Genomic DNA, 23,560 nt, shown 5'->3' with positions numbered 1-23,560 from the left:
GGATGTTGGATCGGGATCGGGTAATAAAGACATTTGACAAACTTTGGACCCACTGGGTTGACCAATGAAGTTCAGTCTGTGGTGATGCACCACGAAGCCCTTCAAGAAGCTCTTACAGGAGACAATTTTGGGTTCAATGTTAAGAATGTTGCAGTGGGTGATCATGGACCGAGGTAATTGATTGGATTTCCTTAGTTTCTGTGAGTTTTTGGTTCTTTTCAATTAGACCAAGATGAAAGCCGCTCAATTATGAATGGAAGTCGCACATTGCATTATTTAATGCATAGAGCAGTTTGTGCAACACTTTTGATTTATATCATTATGTTTTAATTTTGCAGAGGAGCGTTAATTTTTCTGAAATGGATAAAGTTAGTAACTGCAAATCCTGACTTATACTATTAAGTTCTTTCATATTCTTATTGCAGATTGATTCATTACATTTTTGTATTTCCTATAATGTAGTTAATTTTTTCCTATTTATGTTTAGATTTGACTTCATGGTCTACACTTAGGTTTGTATTTGTTAACTGGTTGATGGTAAAGATGTTTTTGCCGCGAAGCAGACATGAAAATTTGCAAAAAAATAAGTTTTATAGACAGGACCATGGTGAGTATATTTATTATATTTGGTTTTTCCAATATTTTCAGTTTGAACTATGACGTATGTTTCCTTCTATTAATCTTAGTACAGATTGCAGTGGCTCTCTGCAATACACTCTTTAGTGATGTTGTGGTTGGGTAAGGGCTCCCTGAAGCATTAATTTGTAGGCCATATAGTTTCCTTTGTAATAGTTTTTCGTAACATTTCAATTAGAGAAGTAGCTTCGGTGATTTATTAAAATTCACTTCATTGTTTTGTTCAGGGACTGTTGAATAGATGTCATGGCTTGCTGGTGGTGTCATAAACCATCATGATGGTTTCTTCTTTTAAGAATTCCAACAGACAACATAAGTATAAGTAGAGTTCATAGAATGTCACACAAGCCTCAAAATTGATTACAAAAAATAGTCAGCTCTGCAATTTTCATGTTTTTACAAGTGGATAGTTGGTCTATTTGTTTTTTGTTTGCTCTTCTTCATGGATTTTGATATACAAACTTTTTTGGCATGGGAATATTTTGTGGGAAGCTACATAGTTTTTTGGTTAGTACAGATGCCCTTTTGAGTAAAGACAGTGCACTGAAGTTGCATGACACAAACGCTTGGTGATATTAATTCTCTATTCTGCTTTATAAATTAGTATAAGATATGGTGTGTGGATGTGAACAATAATAGTAGTTCGCGTATATCTAGCTATCTTTCATTTGTAATTTTTTTTTTGGGTCGCAATCGGGTAACAAAGACATTTGACAAACTTTTCAGTCCACAAGATCATATGTATCCAATGACTAATATTATCAATGAGGTGGCAGTTATAAGAGACAAAATCTTTTATGCAGCTCCGAATCAAGCCGAGCCAAACAATTATTAAAGGAAATATTATCATTTGGCAGGCGTCCGAAACGACTGAGCATTAGATGGACTTTGGTATAAGATACATCAAATGACCATTTTGTTTGAATCAATCAACATCATTATATTATCATGAATCAACTAATGTTTGTTAAAATTAGTAAGGTTCATCTCATCAAAAATAGGGCAAAAGTTAGATTAAAAAGAAATAAAATTATATCAAATTACTATGATGTGAGGAATCTTCAGTCAAAAATGGTTTGCACAATTGATGATTAGTGTACCGAAAACCAAATTTTTTTCATAGTTTGATACGTTGGTTGATTCTATCATCTTGACCATATTATGGTATTTTCTAAGACGAATACTTGAAGAAGATATTTATCGTTTCTTAATATATGGGCATGAAAAATATTTTGTCAAATGTCATCCTGACTTTTTTTTTCTCTCCTGGTTGATAGTTTTAATGTGTGAATGATTGAATTTTTTCTTTTTGTGGGAGGTTATTATATATTGTTCGGCATGAAAAATTACTTTTCAGTTTTTTGGATCTCGGGCGATTTCAAGATTTAGTAATTCATTTTGCAGCCAAGCTAAAAATTTAAGTGTTCTGTTACTATTGTGAAAGACAAACATGAAATGAAATCGCAATAAAAAATTGAACCAAATTTTTCGTTGATATATCCGGTAAGATATTTTTTTATATCGATAACAAAGTATTATGACCACTTGGTAGACAATATGCGTAACTATTCCCCATTCTTGGTTAATATTTTCTGAGTGAAAATTAAAAATGCACGGTATCAAGTATGTGATAAGACATCAAACCAGTTGTTTATTTATTTTAAAAATAACACAATTGCATAATGAACTATCGAACTGCCGAAGTTGGACAAAAAATTATTAAACAACCGAGGAACTGCTAGCTAGATATCCATTTGCAGTAGGAGTTTATAATACATCAAAAAAAGAAAAGTAAGAAAACTCACATGATAGACCATATGTAAGAATTATACCAAAAGGTCAAGGATGTTTTGAGAATTTCTGAAAAACAGGAACATGAGATCAAGAAACTCTAAAAATATCGAACTTTGGAGAATTTTAGCTAATTTATGGAGCTGGAATAATAATATATAGACTCATAAGATTTCGCATTACTCTTTTCTTTCATTGCATGAATTTACTTTAGTTTATTGTGTATTTTATATCTTATAAAATTTATTCTATTTTAGTTTTTTTAATCATATTTTTCAATTTTTAATCAAATTAATTTTAAAACAAGGATACAAAATTTTATAAGCGAGAAAAAATAACCCGTGCATCGAATGGTTGAAAAACTAGTTGAATTAGCAAGAAAATTATGTTTTAACAGACTCAAAGGATATTTCATGGAGTATAAGATCAGTTATTTATGTCAAATTTCCATATGTTCCCAAATACGTAAACCATTTGACTATTTCTCTGTGTCAATACGTTATGCATGAAAATATGAATAGTTAGTGGAATGTTAATTCTCGACCGCTGTGTAACTCATCAAACCTCAATCTAAATGAGGTCATTTAATAAATGGCTCTTGAGTATCCGATCTCTTAATCACTTAAAAGAAGTTAAAATGAGAGTGAAGGTAGGCCCTTAAGGCCTTAACGCTGGAGCCTAGTTAGTAATTCGGGATTCGGCAAACGTACGGAACGGCAAACGTACGAGTATTATACGGTTTTGTAAAATTCAGATTCGGTCCAAAATTCGGTCAACGGGACGTGATTCGTCAGTAATGCGGAACGGCATACGTACGTGTATGATTCGATTTATAAATGTGAGTTCGGCTCTGAAAATTCGGTATCTATATATAACAAATAATTTGTATTTATAAGGTCATAGACCAATTTTTATAAATATGTGTGAGTTATTTAAAGAAAAAATAAACTTAATATGATGATATTAATAATATATACAACATTAGTTATCCAAGAGGACGTCGTATGGTGGTTTAGATGCTTGGTTAGTGAGTTTGAAATCTCTCTCACCTTCACCTTCAAATCTCTTCAGTCGTTTTTGTTTCATAAAAATCACAACACGTCTAATATTCGGTCGTGTATGCTCGGGAGGCAGTAAAACCCAAAAAATGGAGTCTTTGAAAAGTAAAAGCTAAAGAATTTATGGCGAATTAAGCGGACGTATCATTCGGGATACTTAAAATTCGTGAACGGTTCGCGAATAATTCGGAAATACCACATAATACGTGACTTGGATTCGGAGTTGCAAACGTACGCGAATAAGACAGTAAAATTCGTGATACGGAAAAATTCGTGAATGATTCGCGAATCATTCGCGAACTTACTAACTAGGCGCTGGAGTACGGTACCTGGGTTTCCTCGCTTTTCTTGTTTTGTTTTGATCAATAACTCGTCTTGCTTCTTCTAGTTTGTTTAGTGGGGAACACTATCACCAAAGAGACGCTTTGGCCGAGTGGTTAAGGCGTGTGCCTGCTAAGTACATGGGGTCTCCCCGCGAGAGTTCGAATCTCTCAGGCGTCGCAATTTTTTTTCTTTTATCTTGCTGCTCCGTACATTAGTAGCCCTTATCGCTAGCTCTCGGATTAATAACATCCTTACTGGACCGGTCTTTTCTTCCTAAAGCCCAATAATACAAAACACACTTTCTACTTATCCATTTTTCCTTCTGTAATCAAAATCAAATCAACAATGGTAGGAGGTTTAGCACTACAATCTCTTTCTTCTACTTTTTCCCGCCTGAATTTCTTACTGAAACCACCGTTACCATACACTTCAAGAATAATCAGAACACAATTGAAGCCTCAAACTCAAAAACCCACTTCAAATTTATTGAAACCCTGCTATTTTAGTAGTTCAAATAACAAAACATCAAAACCCCAGTTCAGGATTGCATCATCAAGCAGAGATGATGATTTGGTTGTTCTGGGAATTGAAACCAGTTGTGATGATACTGCTGCTGCTGTTGTAAGTATTAATTGGGTTCTCACTTGTTTTTCTTTAACTTCATTCTCTTTTTGTTTTCAGAAGAAAGTTTTGATTTTTATGGTGTAATTTTCGTTAGGTTCGAAGTGATGGGAAAATTCTAAGTCAAGTTGTGTCTTCTCAGGTATTTTATTTTCCGTTTTGTTCTTCTCAGAGTATAAAGATTGTCCATTTGTACTTGCACAATCAATTTCTAAAGAGTGAATTTTGTCATTGTTAAGGCAGATTTACTTGAACAATTTGGAGGTGTTTCTCCTAAGGATGCCAAGGAACAACACTCGAAAGTTATTGATCAGGTTTGACACTAAGAAATAGTGAAGTCCTTTTGTTTGCATATGTATTACCCCTTCCATGCGTGGCACTCATTGGACACCCCCAAGTTCTCGGCCTAGTGCATCATTTGGCATGTATGCTAATCATGGGCAAGTCGCCATAACGTTTTCTAGATGTATTGTTTCTGCTTGTGTTGTTTTTTTTTCTCGGTGTTTGTGTTGTGCATTTGTAAGCGGTTCAATTCTTTTTCTTAATGCCAGGTAGTTCAAAGGGCGCTTGATGAAGCAAATTTAACGGAGGTAGATCTTTCTGCAGTTGCGGTTACCATTGGACCGGGTTTAAGTTTGTGCCTACGTGGTGAGCTGGTTGATATCATTGTACTTGTGTATCATTATTATTCGTTTGCTTAGTTTACATATGAAATAGTGTGGAGGAACCCTGTAACTAATCTTTTGTCTAAAGTTTACTCTTACTACTTCGCAAAACATTCAAATTCTGAATTACAAAGAATAATATCTGATTATCTCCAACGTGTTAGTTGGCGTGCAGAAAGCTCGCAGAATTGCTGGAAAGTTCAATTTACCAATTGTTGGTGTGCATCACATGGAAGCTCATGCTTTAGTTGCCAGGTAATTGAATCTGAACCCCATTGTATCCAGATAAAAAAAGACTAGTTCTATGGAGTTTGAAGGGGTTTAAACACTTCGCTGTCTACTTTTTAGTTTTACAGCTAAAAATATGTCATTCCCAATGTGAGTTTATGGTTCATTTGGGTTTTGATTGATTACGTTAGAAATGAGCTATGTACTAGTGCTTTAAGAATGTTCAAGTCAACATACATCGTCAGTCATATCACTACCCGTATTAAAGTAAAACAGCCTGTTGCATCTCCGCATCGAGTAATCAGTTAGAACACAAATTCTAGAAGGTTGTATTTCCTTGACTATGATTTGAAGTTCAGCAGTTCCTTGTCTTCCATGACTTTGAAAACCTTCTATTTCTTCTGTAATCCCTCAATATATTCTTTATTGGCATGTTCCTTTGACGTATCTTCTTACTTGATCAGTTCTTTTTTCTTTTTTCTTTGATGAGCAAACATACATATACATATAACCTAGTTAAAGCTAAGCAGCTAGAGCTGCAATTACAGTATAAGACTGTGCTATTGCACTTACATTATTAATAGATTCTACTACATTGCACTTACACAACCAGGATGTGCTACCGCACTTAAGATATATCGGTTCAGTTCTGCTAGTAACGTTTTTTTTTATCTGCTAGTTACGAGGGTATTTACAATGAGACACAAATACTTCTACTTTTCGTAGAAGTATATGTAATTTCCAGAGGTAATTACGTAGAGAAGTTTTCATGAGCTGCTTTTTTTTTTCTTTTTTTTTAAGAAAAACAAATAAAACATAGAAGCTGAGAGAAGTTGCTTGACTGCTTCCATAGAAATCAGAAGATATTCACTTTTGCTTCAGAGAGAAATGGTTTTCTTGCTTCTGAAAGTTGTACATCAATAACAATATTGTTCATGTTTGGAGTGCTATCAGAACACCCTCTAACTATGTGACATTACCAATGTGCCAAAATCTGCTTTCCCTGTCCTGTATCTAGTGCTCATTTGTAACTATCCATGTGTTTATACATTTAGTAGTCTAGTTATATGTAGCAAAAGTTTTCATAAACCTCATTAAACTTGGGTTCGAGACTGCCATTTTTCTTCTTCTTATCAAGCGGGACACTGTAACTACTCTCTTCATCTTCTGGGCTTGAAAATAACATGCTGACTACAAATATATGACTGACCCTCTTTACTGTGATCCGATAAAAGCAGACATATAGTAACTAGTTACCTATTGTATTGTTAACTGGGTTTATGTTGCTCAAAAACAAATATACATTCTTGTTTACTGTTAAATTTGTGAAATTGCCTTTGAATTAGGGTAGCTGAGAAGGAGTTGCAGTTTCCATTTTTGACGCTTCTAATTTCAGGTAAAGAATCATGATTTTGATGTTGAACTATGTCTAAAACAAAGAGTGCTAAAAAGTTTAAAATTTTCATAAATGTGAAAAATCTTAATAGGTGTAGCATTCTGAGCCTTATAGTATACCTTAACATTGATTTTTGAATTCTGAATTATTGGGGGTCGAAACAACGGGAATATGTATACATTCTCGGCTATTCTTTTGCTTTAGCTTTTATGTAATTTATCTTTCTTCATCTTTTGATTATCAGGAGGACATAATCTCCTTGTTCTTGCGCGCGATCTTGGCCACTATGTACAACTTGGGACCACAATAGATGATGCAATTGGCGAGGCATATGATAAGACGGCTAGGTTACTTGGACTTGATATGACAAGAGGTGGTCCAGCTCTGGAGGAGCTTGCTCGGGAAGGCAATGCGAAATCAGTAAAACTTAAAGTAAGTTTGGCTAATAGTGCAAGCACTAAAAACTTATACCTTCCTTTTTTTTTATAGATATTTGGAATTTTCGGTTAGTGATGTGCGTGGATGTTGTTTGTTTCACACACTGAACTGATCTGTTAGGTTCCAATGAAACACCATAAAGATTGCAATTTCTCATATGCTGGTTTGAAGACTCAAGTACGGTTGGCAATCGAATCGAGTAACATGTAAGTAAATTACTCTGTACTAATAAAGCCTTTCAAGGATGATTTTTCGTTTATGGTGTTTGTTTATTCATTTTATTTTGCCAATTCAATCTTCCACGATCCTACTACTCAGCTGTTTCTGTACTAAGCGTAATATGTTGCTTAAGAATAGTTATATTTCCTGAAATTAAATAAAACAAGGTGTGTCATATTAAAAGAAGTAGAATGACACCATTTTAATGTAGATATACTGGTTTGGAGTAATTCATATCAGAAAGAAATAACTAGCAGATTTCTATCAACTCACGTTCTTCTTCTCCAAGAGTAGCGAAATGCTAAGAATCCTTTAGGGAAGGGAACTGAAGAGAAAAAAAAACTTGAAACTCGAATGTTGAAGTATTGTTTGAGCACACATATACATTAGTTATGTTATGTTTTTTTGATCTTTATATTTTGGCTGTAGAAACAAAGATCATTAACCAATGTACCAATATCTACTACATTAGGTTAGTCAAGCTTAAAGATATATGTGAAAAACATCAGAATGTGGTTGTCGCCAAGCCATATGCTGCATGCTCTCTCAACTGGATTAAGTTCATGTATTTGATGCTTCGCTTTTCTTCGTAATAAAAACGTCTACTCAACTGAATTAAGGCTGAATCAGAACAATCCTATATTGTCGTGGATTGATGCAATGAAGACAATTCGGGTTAATCAACTAGGGGTGCGGAAGCAGGACAAAATCTTCAGCAGATGATCTAGGATCTCTGCAATGGTTTTGTCTAACGATACTGTTGACCTAGTAGTTTTCTTTCTTGCTCTCTAGTCTCAATACTATTCCCACCAATTGATGTTGGTATTGCTTGTTTGCAGAGACAAAGACACTCCAATTTCACCTACGAGCTGCAAAGACAGAAGCATACGTGCAGACATTGCTGCTTCTTTTCAGGTTTTATGTCCAACTTTATTTCTTAACGTAGAATTTTCCAACTTAGTGGCACTTATTTTTATGTTCTTTTTTTTAAACTGAAAAATACTTGGATTGGATATTTTAGCGAGTTGCGGTGCTACATCTAGAAGAAAGGTGCGAACGAGCAATTGCATGGGCAGCTGAGATTGAACCATCTATCAAATTTTTGGTACTGTGTAATTTTGTTCATATGATGATAGGCTAGTATGAGTGTGTGAAATTTGTCTATGTAATCTGATGGTTTTTGCACGTTTACTTATTCTTTAGCAAGTTAATATTCTGCTTTGGAATAATTGTTATATGTAAATATCCTAAATATACACGTAACTTCCTGATTGAAACACAAAATTGTGTTATTTTGTTTTTCTCGTAACTTTCGGCCCTAGTATATATTATTTATCTTGAACCTGCAGGTGGTTTCAGGAGGAGTAGCATCAAATCAGTATGTAAGGACTCGCCTTGATCATGTTGTAAAGAGGAACAGTTTGCAACTTGTTTGCCCCCCTCCAAGTCTTTGTACTGATAATGGTGGGTGTTTTTCCGTATCTCCAGTTCTTTTTGCTTTCGACCATTATTACTATGTCAGCTTTATATGGGAATAATGTTTTTATTTTGTTTCTGAAAGGGGTAATGATCGCGTGGACCGGGATCGAGCATTTCTGCCAGGGACGATATGATCCACCACCTCCAGCTGATGAACCAGAAGATGCCGTGGTTTGAATTCTCAAACCTAACCCGTCGCATTACTATTCTATTTTCTGATGGCAATACTTATCTATACAGATATTACTTGATACTATTAGCTTAGTTGTATAGTGTGCCTCCTCCGCACTATGATATTAATTTTAACCTTCCGTTTAGAATAAAATGTGTATAGCATGGACTTTTGTTTAACTTGCTTACAGAATACTTTTAACTTTTTGCAGCTGGATTTGCGGCCAAGGTGGCCACTGGGGGAAGAATATGCGGAAGGAATAAGTAAATCTCGCTACATTAGAAAAGCACGGACACATGCATCACTTACATCAATCATCCAAGCTTCTGTGCAGCAGCACGATCAATCCCATCCCGGAAACTCGTGAACATGTCTCACCTGAAATTTGTTTCATGACTATAAATAGAAACTATGGAGGCAAATATCTCATGTTGTTGTTGTCATTCTTGTTATGATTCTCGTTGTAAAACACAGATAGCATGAAGTAGGGAGTTAGAGGTTTTGATACGCATCTTGTAATATACATACACCAATGTAAAGATAGATACTCAATTTTCGCAAATATAATTATCCTGGCGTTTCTGAGGGCCACTCAAAATAGAGACATTTTTAAAGCAGTTTCAAAACCCCATATCCACCTAGTTTAATTAGTGTTAATTAAGTGTGTTAGTTGTGAAATTGGTATAATTATAACCAATTAACTATTTACTTTCTCTAAAAAAGGTTTGTTTTTTGTTTTTCATTTTTTCCCAATAACTTTTTATTATAATCTTTGTACAATGGGTAGTTTCAACAATTTCAATTACCGTTTGGGCAATTAGCACCAAATAGGATTTTTCTTCTTTCGTCCAGTTATATATCATTCCAAAATAAATATTTATGGATGAAAGGAAATTGGAAAAGAAAGCTTTCACCGGTAAGCACCATCATGACACACAACCACCTGAAGCTAAAAGAAAAAGTCAGGTCGTGGAGACCATAGAGTTTTCACAAACTCATAGCAAAAAAGCTAAGAATTATCCACCTGGTCGAGTAGGAGAAGAAAATGCAGGATATCATCAACAACCATGAGGGGAAAATATTTATCAACATTCCGAGGTAAAATTCTTTTATTTTATACTCTCTACTAAAGTCTTATCTATTACTGTAACCGTATTATCCCAATAATTTGTGAGACAATAATCAGTTGCCAAATTTTTGTCAAGTCTTTATTCTGTAAGTAGCTCACCAGCTCTTCTATTTATCAGGTGAACGGGTGAGTAGTATATTTAAGATCAGTGAGAGAGAATCATCAATTTTGCTAGTAAAGATGTGTGCTTCAGTGGTATCAATAAGATGTTTACTAGAATTTTCATGTTCAAGTAAAACCAAGAGTCCCCCATGATAAGCTAAGGAAAATTATAACTAGCAGCAGTTTTATCAAATATTTTCCAAGAAATAAGTTTATCATTGGTGGTATATGGGATGATGTAATAGCCCATAAACCTTTAAGGGGTATCATTGGCCAGGTTGATTTGAGCACATATGTGATTACGAGAGATGTCCAGGATATCTAAGGATAAAATAGATTTCCATTCTAGAGTTAGGCCTCCAACGGAGCCAATGACTCCCTTTGGTTCTACAAACAAATAATTAGGGGATATTTTGATTTTGGGTCACAAAAAAGCGACCAGAGTTGCGATTGGACCACAAATTTTTTTAGTCAGAATTTGAGTCACAAGACCGTCGTACCGTCTTGACCGTTACATAAATAATTTTTTTAAAGATGGATTTGTGTTTTGCTAACGATGTTAGTTAAACGCTAGTATATGCACTGCACGTGCAATAAAAATAATGTAATTCACACCATCTCCACTTCCTCCGACTTCTTCACCAACAGAAGATAAAACAGAACAACCCCCATTTCTTATGAATCCTAAATCTTCATCATACACTTCAACCACAGAAACATAATTACAATCATGAAATCTGTCAAAATCATTGACTTAAATTTCACCATTAACCATAAAATCAATCAACACAAAATTGTGAAACCTACGAAGAACCTTAATTTTAGAAATAAAAGACAAAATAAAATAAAAGACTAAACCTATGTGAAAATGCGGGGTACAACAACCATACCCAACTTTTTCGTTCGACAATCTGTATGGACTAACTCCAATAAAATTCCAAGAGCACCAACATAAAAGTGAGACTTAATCGAAAAACATATCAAAGAGTTTTATCTCTTTCTCAATACATTCAGTAAATCAACTAGATAGAAATCCGTGAGACTGATTGTTATGAGAATAACTCGGATGGTAGCAAAGACCAATGTTCGGGTGTCAATCAAGTTCTATCCAACAAACATGGTCGGATTTATCAACTGTGGTTGAACTACGCACAATCTGTGATATTTCAATTATATAAACAAATATAATGCGGAAAAAAATAACACAGACATCAGAAATTTTGTTAATGAGGAAACCACAAATGCAGAAAAACCCCAAGACCTAGTCCAGACTTGAACACCACACTGTATTAAGCCGCTACAGACTCTAGCCTACTTCAAGTTAACTTCAGACTGGAATATAGTTGATCCCTAACAGTGTCTCACATCGATTAAGGTATAGCCGCGTTCCTTACGCCTCCTGAGCCTCACAAGACCCTGCGCACATGATTCCATTAGCTGATCTCACCAATAACTAAGAGTTGCTACCACCCAAAGTCGAAGACTTATAATAAAATATGTCTCCCACAGGTAAGCCTATTATGGTTTCTGTTTCCGTCTTAAGATAAAGATCAAGGTGCATAGGAAACTCAACTAATAATCCGGCTTATACTCTCAAAGAGAATCCTAGAAGTTATTACGGAATCACAAGAGTCTGATATGAAGAACTGTTGTGATTACTTTTTATATATTAACTATCGGAGATAATCTTAGAGAAGATTAAACTCAACACAATAGAAAAAGTAACATCAGAATACGCAACTACGGGGAAAATGGTTGGATCTGGCTTCACAAATCCCAAATGAAGTCTTCAAGTCGTTAACCTAATAATGGTTTTGGAAAAACCTAGGTTAATGGAGAATCAACTATAGTTTGCAACTTGGACACACTGAAGTGTCGGGATTAGGTTTCCTAGTTACTAGAGTTTTCAGAATGGAATGTAGTTGAGCCCTAACAGTGTCTCACATCGATTAAGGTACAGCCGCGTTCCTTACGCCTCATGAGCCTCGCAAGACCCTCCGCACATGATTCCATTAGCTGATCTCACCAACAACTAAGAGTTGCTACCACCCAAAGTCGAAGACTTATAAAAAAATCTGTCTCCCACAAATAAGTCTATTCTGGTTTCTATTTTCGTCTTAAGATAAAGATCAAGGTGCACATGAAACTCAACTAATAATCCGGTCTTATACTCTCAAAGAGAAGCCTTGAAGTTATTGCGGAATCACAAGAGTCTGATACGAAGAACTATTGTGATTACTTTTTATATCTTAACTATCGGAGATAAATCTTAGAGAAGATTAAACTCAACACAATAAAAAAAAGAAGGATCAGAATACGCAACTACGGAGAAAATGGTTGGATCTGGCTTCACAAATCCCAAATGAAGTCTTCAAGTCGTTAACCTAATAATGGTTTTGGAAAAACCTAGGTTAATGGAGAATCAACTATAGTTTTCAACTTGTACACATGGAAGTGTCGGGATTAGGTTTCCTAGTTACTAGAGTTCTCCCTTATATAATCTTTCAAATCAGGATTGCTTATAATCAAAGCTAAGATAGATTAGTAACAAATCAATTGATATTCACTATTATATGAAATCCTGATTTAAGATTCAAGCTAAGTCTGCTTAGAAAATAAGCAATAAATCTCCACCATTAAATGGTATTAGCTTGATACACACAAATGAGATATACCTATATTTAGATATGGATGAACCGTACCTAAACGTGTATAGTTGGTTGGCTCAATGGACTAGAAATCAAGACTTATAGTTTCGACAACTAAACTTGACAAACAATCTTGAGATAGTAACGCTTGCGAGTTCGACCGATTAGTGCTATAACAGTTATGGATACTAAACCAAAAAGAACCGACTCTTGGATCTAGAAATGAATTCTTAAAAGGGATAAAAACATTCAAAAGTACTACGGATGAGAAGTTGAAAATTGACAAAGCATCAGAAAATGGGAAGACAAATGGATTCACAAAAGATAATATTACTACTAAGCCACATTCCTGCCCTAAACGATCTTACAACTATCAACCGACTCACAAACACTAGAGGGTAATGGGATATGGATCTTGTTATTTGGCTTTCTGGAGATGATCAATCTGTTATTTAAAACACCATCATCAACTATCAGGAGAAAGATACCATAGTCTGGAGTCTCAATGACACTGGAAAATTCACAGTCAAATGCTTATATGACAGAAAAATTCATGACAAGTACAAAAAAGACACCCATAATAACCCAGGTTGGTAAGAGATATTGAGACTAGATACATCCCATCTATTCAAATATTCATATGGAAATCTGTTCATGGAATCCTTCCTACCAATGCCAATACTGCATGTATTGTCAACTATAATCTCATCTCATGTCCCTATGCTTCTCCTATCTGGAAAAACCTATTTGGTCATGAGCATCAGATCTTTGGTGAAGCTACCAACTTTTATAAAAGGCTCAAATCTTTGTTTCATCCTCAGAATCATAATAAAGATTGAATTCCTCCTTTAACACCACTTCTCGGTTCATATGGAAAGCTATTGTTTTCCAGAAAATTTAACCTTTCGCAAATTGTGTTGTCAACATGATTAAACAACACCTTTGCTCCTTCATTAAAGCCATGCATAACCAAAGTCATATCCTGAATAATCTTTATTACCATAAAAATGATCATGATAACTTGGACAGACTTTTCAGAGACCATAGACAAAAATTTCTACTTTCATAATCGGTAGTTTGGCTAATCAGATATTTACCAATTATGAAAGTAGTTCCAAAAAAAAAATTCCGAAATTTTAAAAATTATAAACTTCTATAATTTCATAATCGATAGCTTTAGCAAATCGGTTATCCACCGATGCTGAATTATGGGAATAATTTTTTCAAATTTATAAATTTCAAATTTTTCTACTTCATAATCGGTAGTTTGGATAATTAGACATCTACAGGTTAAAAAAGTAGTCCTAAAAATAAACTCTCCCAAACTTTAAAGTTTTTGATTTTTCTCCTTTCACAGTCGGTTGTTTTAGTAAATTGTATTTATACCGATTATGGAAGTAACCCCAAAAATATTTTTTTCCAAATCTGTAAAATTTCGAATTTTTCTACTTTCATAATCAGTAATTTCGCTTATTAGATATTCACCGATTAAAAAAGTAGTCACAAAAATAATTTTCCTAGATTTTAATATTTAAAAATTTTCCACTTTTATTGATGAGTGCCAAATATTGTATATATCTATCCCTTTTTGTTGGCATTTAACTCATCTTTTATGCATTAATTCTACATTTTATCCCATATTCTGTATTTTCATTGTTTTCAAGAATAAATATTTTTATTAATTAATTTTGCATTTTTAGGTAATAAATAAAGTTCGGATGAGTCGCGGAGCAAAAAGAGCAGAAAAGTAGTGAAAAGCCGGGAGAAATCACCCAAGGAAGCCGCGAAGAATGGTGCGCACAACCTCATTTTCTACACACAAAAACGCCTCCGTTCTCAGCCATCAGATCAGCTCTCAGAAGCATCCGACGGTCGCTCCTTCATAGAGCATCAAAATCTGAAGTCTCTGCCAAGCACCACAGCGCTGAAATTCCAAGCCTTCAGATTAGATGGTAGTTGAATCCAACGGTTGCTCCCTTGCTGTTCATCAAAGTTTGATATCTTCGCCTTACACTACAGCACCTAACCTAATCTAGCACCGTTAGTTTCGTTGTATCACTTCATCCGACGGTCGCTCCTCGCTTGCCTCCGCATCACCGTCCGATCTACCTACCAGCTCCACATCCCACGGCTAATCTTCGCGAAACATCAAAATCTTTATCCCTGCCTCACACCTTAATACCCAAATACCTAATACCCTTCTTCCCAAAACAGTCGACCTCTCCTCCATCACTTCTCCACAGCAGAGCCTTCCCCTTCCACCAACTCCACAACTGCTCTACCGTACCACCATGTCTGCCAAACCACCCTCTTCCCCGACATCACAGACGCCACCATCTCTCCTAACTGTCAAGTTAGTTCATCCATTTCACGCCTCTCACTGATGGCATGTGAACTCGAGGAACTAGGTTGATAGCTATGATTCGACGCAACAGAGACATGGAGAAGGAGCAGAGAAGAAAGAGGAAGGATGGGTCAGCGATTGATTGAAGAAATTGCGCCATCAAAGTAAGATTTTACGAAACCCTAATTTCTCAATATTTGGGATTTTTATAGAAAACCCTAATTTCTGTTAGGGAGAGCATAGGGAAGCTAGAGTAGGGAGATGGGTATGATTGAATTAGGTGAATTAGGTAAAACCGAACCCTAATTGTACTGTTTTTAATTTGGGAATTTTTTTTTGGGTAAAACCCTAATTGTGTCTGTGGACTATAAATTGAGGGTTGTGGGTGTGTTGTAAAGGTATGCTTGGAATAGCCAGCATCCAGGACTTTCATGTCCTGTTAATGTTAATGTTTTTCTCTTTAATGTGTTCTGTTCAATATCACTGCATATGTTAAAATTGTTTGTTTCCTGTTTAATGTGTTCCTGTTTAATTTTAATTTGTCATGTTAGTGCCATGTCTAGCTCAACTGTTGTTTTTAATTCACTGTTAGTTTGATGGAGTGCTAGGCTAGTTACCTTTGAATCATTGAACTGATTGTGCAATGGAAGAAATCAGTGCTCATAGCAAGCTGATTATCTTGCCATTCCTTGTGTATGCTTAGGTTGCACTGTGTTGATTGTGAATTGGGAGAAATTAGTGCTCATAGCAAGCTAATTCTCTTCCCATTCTTTTAGTATGCCTGTATTCTTGCCTTAGCCTTGCTCTGTTAGTTTCACTATCATCCTTGCCCTTGGCCTTAGGCCTTGGTTCATTTATCTTGTTCACACTGTTTTCTTCATTGTCATCTTTGCTTGCTGTTATCTTGTTGTTTACTGCATTGCTTGTGCAGCTGTCTAGTTTTCTTTTGCTGTTTAGTTTTTAATCTGTTTAGTTTTTGCTGTTCCTGCAAATCTGTTGCCTCTCTGGTTTGCTTCCATCTTTGGCCTTTGGCCACTGTTTTGCTTTCCTTCCCCCACTGCTGCTGTTGCTGTTGTCTGCTGCTGCACTACTGCTGCATTGCTCTCTTGCACTTGCCTTGCACTGCTGCTGTGCACTTGCAGTGCTGCTACTTGTTATTCTTGTTGCCTCCCTTTGCACTGCTGCTGCTTTCTTTACTTTGTGTTGCTGCATTGCTTTTCTCCTTGCTTGTGCTGCAGCTGCTGTTGCTGCAGCTGCCTTTTCCTCCCTATTGCTGTCGTTGTGCTGCTCCACTGTTGCTGCTTTCTTTTGCTGTTGCTGCAGCTTCCTTTTCTTTCCCCTGCTGCTGTTGTTGCTGCCAAGCCTGCAGCCAAGCAAAAGCCCATCAGTCCAGTTCAAGGCCTAGTTCTCAGTTCTAAGCCCACTGTCTATTGTTTGTACAACTGAGCCCAAGCCTAAGTTTAAGACCAAAGCCCAAGTTCATTAAGGCCCAACCACAGTTTAGGTTAAGGCTAAAAGCCCAATTCAGTCAACTGTGGGCTTAACCCAAAAGCCTAACTCAAAAGACACTGAGCCCAATTCACAAGTGAACTGTTGAGCCCAAGCTCAGTTCATTTTATTGTTATCAAACCCATTAGTACTCAAAGCCCAATTTAAGCCAAAAGGCTTCATAGCCCAATAGCAACTAGAACCCAAAATAGCTAGAAACACTCCAAACACTCCCGATCTCTGTGGATCGACCCGTACTTGCACGAGCTACAACTGACGACCGTGCACTTGCGGTATTACTGTAGGCCCGTTTTCATTTCACTTCAATTTTATATGCTTTCCCGGGTCCACCAAGTTTTTGGCGCCGCTGCCGGGGATAATTTTTAGGACCTTTTAGAAGCCTACCAAGATTTTGGCGCCGTTGCCGGGGATTGGTGCTGTGTTTTTCTTGTAGTTTTTCTTAGCTATTTTGCATTTCACTGCATAGCATTTGCATCTGCATCTGCTTCACTTCATTTGCTGTTGGACCTGCTGATCTGAACCTGTTTTTCCTCTGCTGGGACGCCACCAAGGAAAAGAACCAAAACCCAACTGGGTTTTTGCAACAATATCAGAGCAGCTGGGCTGTGCTTAAAAGGTAACCCATTTAAGAGAACCCGAATTGTGGGCTTCCAATTTTTTTAATTGTGGGCTTGTAATATTAAAGCCAATTTTTGGGCTTCTCTTATTTTCTGTTGGGTTTGTAATAATTTATTTGTGGGCTTGTTTAAATTCTTTCATTGGACTTGTATTTTGGACTCTGGGTTTAAACCCAGCTGAGCTTGTAACCGATTGTGGGCTTGTTTCCACTCAAGAGTGGACCTCGAAACCAAAGTTTTAAAACAAACGTCGGGCCTTAACCAACTGGCCCAAATTAAACTTTCAAAATTAAAACTTAGTGTTTCGTGGGCTGCAGCCTTCCTTCCATTCCATTAGAGGACAAACAGTGGGCTTGCTCCCATTCAAAAACCAAATTTTATTTTAAAAAAAAAAAAAAAAAAAAAAAAAAAAAAAAAATCTCCCATAAAAACCAAAGTTTTCCAAATGTTTCCCAAAAAAAAAACCAAAATTTTTCTTTTTCCCGCCCCTGCCAAGTTTTGGCGCCGCTGCCGGGGAAACACTAAGTTTTGAAACTTTCCATTTTATTTTTTTCATTTTATTGTTCTAAAAAAAAAAAAAACGATGTATATATTCAAAAAAAAAAAAAAAAGTTTTATTTTTCTCCCATTTAAGTCCAATTTTAGTGTTTTGAAACTTTCCATGTCTCTACACTTTTTCTTTTGGGTTGATCCTCAACTCTTTAGACTTTTGGTGTATGGTGATTTTTTTGTATATAATCCAGTAGATAAAATTTCTTAAAAACCCTTTTGTTCCTTTTGTATATATTTTGCTAATCCAATATGATCTCGGCTGAAATATGTTGGATTTTTGCCTTGAATAACGGAGTTTTAATTCTGCTTTCGCCGAAATCGGGTATTCTCTCTCCTTTTATCTACTCAGCATGTCCCTTTCCATATGTTGCATTTTAATTCTTTCCATATTTTGAAACATTGAGGACAATGTTTAGTTTAGGTTTGGGGGTATAGAGTAGATACCATGATTTGCCATAATTGAAAACGAACTCCTTCTTCTTTTTTGAAAAATTGAAAAATTCCAAAAAATTCAAAAATCAAATTCAAAAAAATTAAAAAATTAGAAAAATCATAAAAATGGAGCTCATTTACCTTGAAATGTTGACTCTTGTGCAAATATGTATTTTTATTAGGAGTCTTAGTCTAGATATTTAGGCACCCTAATTCTAGCACAATTCACATAGTGATAAGAAATTTGCACGCGCACGATCTACCAATACATGTATGGCCTCGATCTTCAAGGTGTTTGATAGGAAGTTACGATTGCCAATCACTTTAGAATACTGAACGAAACTTGACTAGCTTGTTCTTTGGTTGGTTGGGATAGAAGGTGGAGGTTACATTAAGAAAGACAACCATCGAATTTAACTGGGTGCATCAAAAAGGGCTACCTCTTGCAAAGTGTCATGTAATCTTTGTTTCTTTTTGTTATGTATCAAAAGTTTTCCTCAAAAAAAAAAAAAAAAAAAAAAAAAAATATCAGAAAATACAAAAAAAAATCAAGTATTTATCAATTCCATCCTCTCTTGTTCCAAAAATAAAAGAGAATAGTCAATGTAAATAAGAGTCATGTAAATAGTCATTTTGTTGTTTCATTGTAATAAGCAAGGAGGGTGTATGCCATTGATGTACAACGCGAGTAATTGTGAAATACCTCCAACTCATTCACAATTCTCGTAAAGTCCGGACAGCTAGCTATATTTCGACTCAGTTCTTAGCCTGAGAAACTATCTCTTGGTGATTAGTAGTCAAACTTCAGATCTTTCTTTACACATGTGTAGATACACTTTACACTCTTATCACATGTCTTTTTTTGTTATCAGTGCTAGGATTGTGCCTTTGATAGCTAGATTGACATCTCCATTTTGCTGTGAGCTTAAACTGTTTTGCACATGTCACATTTGATGGAATCTGAGCTTATATTTTGACCTAGAACTTTGTAGGTACGTTCTAAGCAAACCTTCACGAGACTTCAACTCGTCCACTAGGGACACTTAGTGGTTTAAAAGGCTTAGTGCATACGCTAAATGCATTCGAGAGACCAGCGACAGTGGTATAGTTAGGATTTCCTTAGTTTTGTTTTACTTGAGGACAAGTAAAATTCAGGTTTGGGGGTATTTGATGAGTGCCAAATATTGTATATATTATCCCTTTTTGTTGGCATTTAACTCATCTTTTATGCATTAATTCTACATTTTATCCCATATTCTGTATTTTCATTGTTTTCAAGAATAAATATTTTTATTAATTAATTTTGCATTTTTAGGTAATAAATAAAGTTCGGATGACGCGGAGCAAAAAGAGCAGAAAAGTAGTGAAAAGCCGGGAGAAATCACCAAGGAAGCCGCGAAGAATGGTGCGCACAACCTCATTTTCTACACACAAAACGCCTCCGTTCTCAGCCATCAGATCAGTTCTCAGAAGCATCCGACGGTCGCTCCTTCATAGAGCATCAAAATCTGAAGTCTCTGCCAAGCACCACAGCGCTGAAATTCCAAGCCTTCAGATTAGATGGTAGTTGAATCCAACGGTTGCTCCCTTGCTGTTCATCAAAGTTTGATATTCGCCTTACACTACAGCACCTAACCTAATCTAGCACCGTTAGTTTCGTTGTATCACTTCATCCGACGGTCGCTCCTCGCTTGCCTCCGAATCACCGTCCGATCTACCTACCAGCTCCACATCCCACGGCTAAGCTTCGCGAAACATCAAAATCTTTATCCCTGCCTCACACCTTAATACCCAAATACCTAATACCCTTCTTCCCAAAACAGTCGACCTCTCCTCCATCACTTCTCCACAGCAGAGCCTTCCCCTTCCACCAACTCCACAACTGCTCTACCGTACCACCATGTCTGCCAAACCACCCTCTTCCCCGACATCACAGACGCCACCATCTCTCCTAACTGTCAAGTTAGTTCATCCATTTCACGCCTCTCACTGATGGCATGTGAACTCGAGGAACTAGGTTGATAGCTATGATTCGACGCAACAGAGACATGGAGAAGGAGCAGAGAAGAAAGAGGAAGGATGGGTCAGCGATTGATTGAAGAAATTGCGCCATCAAAGTAAGATTTTACGAAACCCTAATTTCTCAATATTTGGGATTTTTATAGAAAACCCTAATTTCTGTTAGGGAGAGCATAGGGAAGCTAGAGTAGGGAGATGGGTATGATTGAATTAGGTGAATTAGGTAAAACCGAACCCTAATTGTACTGTTTTTAATTTGGGAATTTTTTTTGGGTAAAACCCTAATTGTGTCTGTGGACTATAAATTGAGGGTTGTGGGTGTGTTGTAAAGGTATGCTTGGATTAGCCGGCATCCAGGACTTTCATGTCCTGTTAATGTTAATGTTTTTCTCTTTAATGTGTTCTGTTCAATATCACTGCATATGTTAAAATTGTTTGTTTCCTGTTTAATGTGTTCATGTTTAATTTTAATTTGTCATGTTAGTGCCATGTCTAGCTCAACTGTTGTTTTTAATTCACTGTTAGTTTGATGGAGTGCTAGGCTAGTTACCTTTGAAGCATTGAACTGATTGTGCAATGGAAGAAATCAGTGCTCATAGCAAGCTGATTATCTTGCCATTCCTTGTGTATGCTTAGGTTGCACTGTGTTGATTGTGAATTGGGAGAAATTAGTGCTCATAGCAAGCTAATTCTCTTCCCATTCTTTTAGTATGCCTGTATTCTTGCCTTAGCCTTGCGCTGTTAGTTTCACTATCATCCTTGCCCTTGGCCTTAGGCCTTGGTTCATTTATCTTGTTCACACTGTTTTCTTCATTGTCATCTTTGCTTGCTGTTATCTTGTTGTTTACTGCATTGCTTGTGCAGCTGTCTAGTTTTCTTTTGCTGTTTAGTTTTTAATCTGTTTAGTTTTTGCTGTTCCTGCAACTCTGTTGCCTCTCTGGTTTGCTTCCATCTTTGGCCTTTGGCCACTGTTTTGCTTTCCTTCCCCCACTGCTGCTGTTGCTGTTGTCTGCTGCTGCACTACTGCTGCATTGCTCTCTTGCACTTGCCTTGCACTGCTGCTGTGCACTTGCAGTGCTGCTACTTGTTATTCTTGTTGCCTCCCTTTGCACTGCTGCTGCTTTCTTTACTTTGTGTTGCTGCATTGCTTTTCTTCCTTGCTTGTGCTGCAGCTGCTGTTGCTGCAGCTGCCTTTTCCTCCCTATTGTTGTCGTTGTGCTGCTCCACTGTTGCTGCTTTCTTTTGCTGTTGCTGCAGCTGCCTTTTCTTTCCCCTGCTGCTGTTGTTGCTGCCAAGCCTGCAGCCAAGCAAAAGCCCATCAGTCCAGTTCAAGGCCTAGTTCTCAGTTCTAAGCCCACTGTCTATTGTTTGTACAACTGAGCCCAAGCCTAAGTTTAAGACCAAAGCCCAAGTTCATTAAGGCCCAACCACAGTTTAGGTTAAGGCTAAAAGCCCAATTCAGTCAACTGTGGGCTTAACCCAAAAGCCTAACTCAAAAGACACTGAGCCCAATTCACAAGTGAACTGTTGAGCCCAAGCTCAGTTCATTTTATTGTTATCAAACCCATTAGTACTCAAAGCCCAATTTAAGCCAAAAGGCTTCATAGCCCAATAGCAACTAGAACCCAAAATAGCTAGAAACACTCCAAACACTCCCGATCTCTGTGGATCGACCCGTACTTGCACGAGCTACAACTGACGACCGTGCACTTGCGGTATTACTGTAGGCCCGTTTTCATTTCACTTCAATTTTATATGCTTTCCCGGGTCCACCATTTATAACAGTTATTTTAGGAAATTAGCTATATACTGATAAGGAACGTAGCCCCATAAATAAATTTTTCCATTTTTAAAATTTTCGAATTTTTCTTGCAAGAATTTATTCACCGAAGAACAAATAATGAGACCACCTTTGTAAGAGATTGATTTTGATCACATTAGTCCAGAAGAGTCTATATTCCCAGATGCAGATACTTTAGAAGAAGAAGTCTATAATGCTAGTAAGGAGCTTGGTAATGATAAAGCTCCAGAGCCATATGGCTTTCCAATTTTTTTCTTTCTAAAGTGTTGGAAGTTTATCAAGTCTGATTTTATGGATACATTGAAGAGTTCCACAGTAATGGGCATATTGACACTAAACATAATTCTACTTTTATCTCTCTTGTCTCTAAAAAGGAGTATATAGAGATAGTAAAAGATTGTAGGCCAATTTGTCTGTTAACTAGTGTGTATAAAATCATCTCCAAAGTGCTTGCTTCTAGGCTGAAATTAGTCATGAACAAGTTGATATCTCCTGTTCAATGTGCTTTGTTGAAGGAAGACAGATTATAGATGGAATTCCGATTGCAAATGAGCTAGTGGATCCAAGGGTTGCCTCTAAAAATCCAAGGATCATTTGTAAGATTGATCTAGAAAAGGCATTTGATAGAGTGAGCTGGAGTTATTTTTTGGAAATGATTCTGCATAAAATAGGTTTTATCCATAAATGGAGCAACTGGGTCAGGTTTTGTTATTCTACTTCTACCTTCTCTGTTTTGATTAATGGATCTTCATTTGGCTATTCCAAAAGCACTAGGGGTGTCAGAAAGGGTGACCCGATTTCACCATTGCTTTTTAACATAACAATGAAAGTTTCCTCAAAATATTTGGACAAAGCAGCTAGCCTAAAGTTGTTTAGTGTATTTTCTAATGTTCTTAATGATAACACTGTAAATCATTAGCACTATGCAAATGATACCATTCTTTTTCTTGACTACAATATAGAGGAATTGATGAATATGTTTTCTGTGTTAAATTGCTTTGAGTTCATTGCGGGTTTGAAGATTAATACTTCTAATACCAGATTAATACCAATTGAGAACACTCCATAGTTGAATTCTTGGGCCATAGAGTTTGGTTGTGCAACTGATTCTATTTTTTTATCTATCTGGGCATTCCTTTGGGTGCTAAGTCAAATTCAAAAGCTATTTGGGATCCAATTATACAAAAGTTTGATTCTAGACTATGTTTTTTGGAATCAAGGCTCTTTTTTACTATGATAAGGTGCATTCTTTCTTCACTCCCTATATACTATTTTTTACTTTTTCAACCTCCTGCATCTGTGATTGATAAACTTGAAAGGAAGATAAGGAATTTTCTTTGGGAGCATAAAGCTGCTGGTTCAAAAACTTCACATTTAGTT

General features: G+C 36.4%; 1 protein-coding gene and 1 non-coding gene across 2 annotated transcripts; both read left to right on the top strand.

The window, feature by feature from the left end:
• Window positions 1-3,904: 3,904 nt before the first annotated feature.
• Window positions 3,905-3,986, top strand: TRNAS-GCU. The gene has a single exon. It is a non-coding gene; the product is annotated as a tRNA-Ser (tRNA).
• A 162-nt stretch (window positions 3,987-4,148) lies between these two features.
• LOC113302464 (probable tRNA N6-adenosine threonylcarbamoyltransferase, mitochondrial) lies at window positions 4,149-9,597 on the top strand. Its single transcript, XM_026551377.1, has 13 exons — window positions 4,149-4,430; window positions 4,528-4,572; window positions 4,670-4,744; window positions 4,982-5,078; window positions 5,260-5,350; window positions 6,670-6,719; window positions 6,964-7,151; window positions 7,278-7,363; window positions 8,216-8,291; window positions 8,398-8,481; window positions 8,726-8,840; window positions 8,938-9,026; window positions 9,239-9,597. Exons 1-13 carry the CDS (start codon window positions 4,155-4,157, stop codon window positions 9,392-9,394), a joined length of 1,428 nt encoding a protein of 475 aa, XP_026407162.1. The 5' UTR covers window positions 4,149-4,154; the 3' UTR covers window positions 9,395-9,597.
• The last annotated feature ends 13,963 nt before the right edge of the window (window positions 9,598-23,560 follow it).

The sequence above is a fragment of the Papaver somniferum genome, chromosome 8, assembly GCF_003573695.1.
Source record: "Papaver somniferum cultivar HN1 chromosome 8, ASM357369v1, whole genome shotgun sequence".
NCBI lineage: Eukaryota > Viridiplantae > Streptophyta > Magnoliopsida > Ranunculales > Papaveraceae > Papaver > Papaver somniferum.
Note: the sequence above shows the minus strand (reverse complement) of the source record. Positions and strands in the feature narration are given on the sequence as shown.

What these genes read in the sequence shown, in the direction of transcription:
- LOC113302464 (XM_026551377.1), top strand. Translation starts at nt 4,155, where the DNA reads ATGGTAGGAGGTTTAGCACTACAATCTCTTTCTTCTACTTTTTCCCGC. An exon ending in CGAAATCAGTAAAACTTAAA is followed by an intron (nt 7,152 to 7,277) that starts GTAAGTTTGGCT and finishes CTGATCTGTTAG; the next exon opens with GTTCCAATGAAACACCATAA. An exon ending in ATGAACCAGAAGATGCCGTG is followed by an intron (nt 9,027 to 9,238) that starts GTTTGAATTCTC and finishes AACTTTTTGCAG; the next exon opens with CTGGATTTGCGGCCAAGGTG.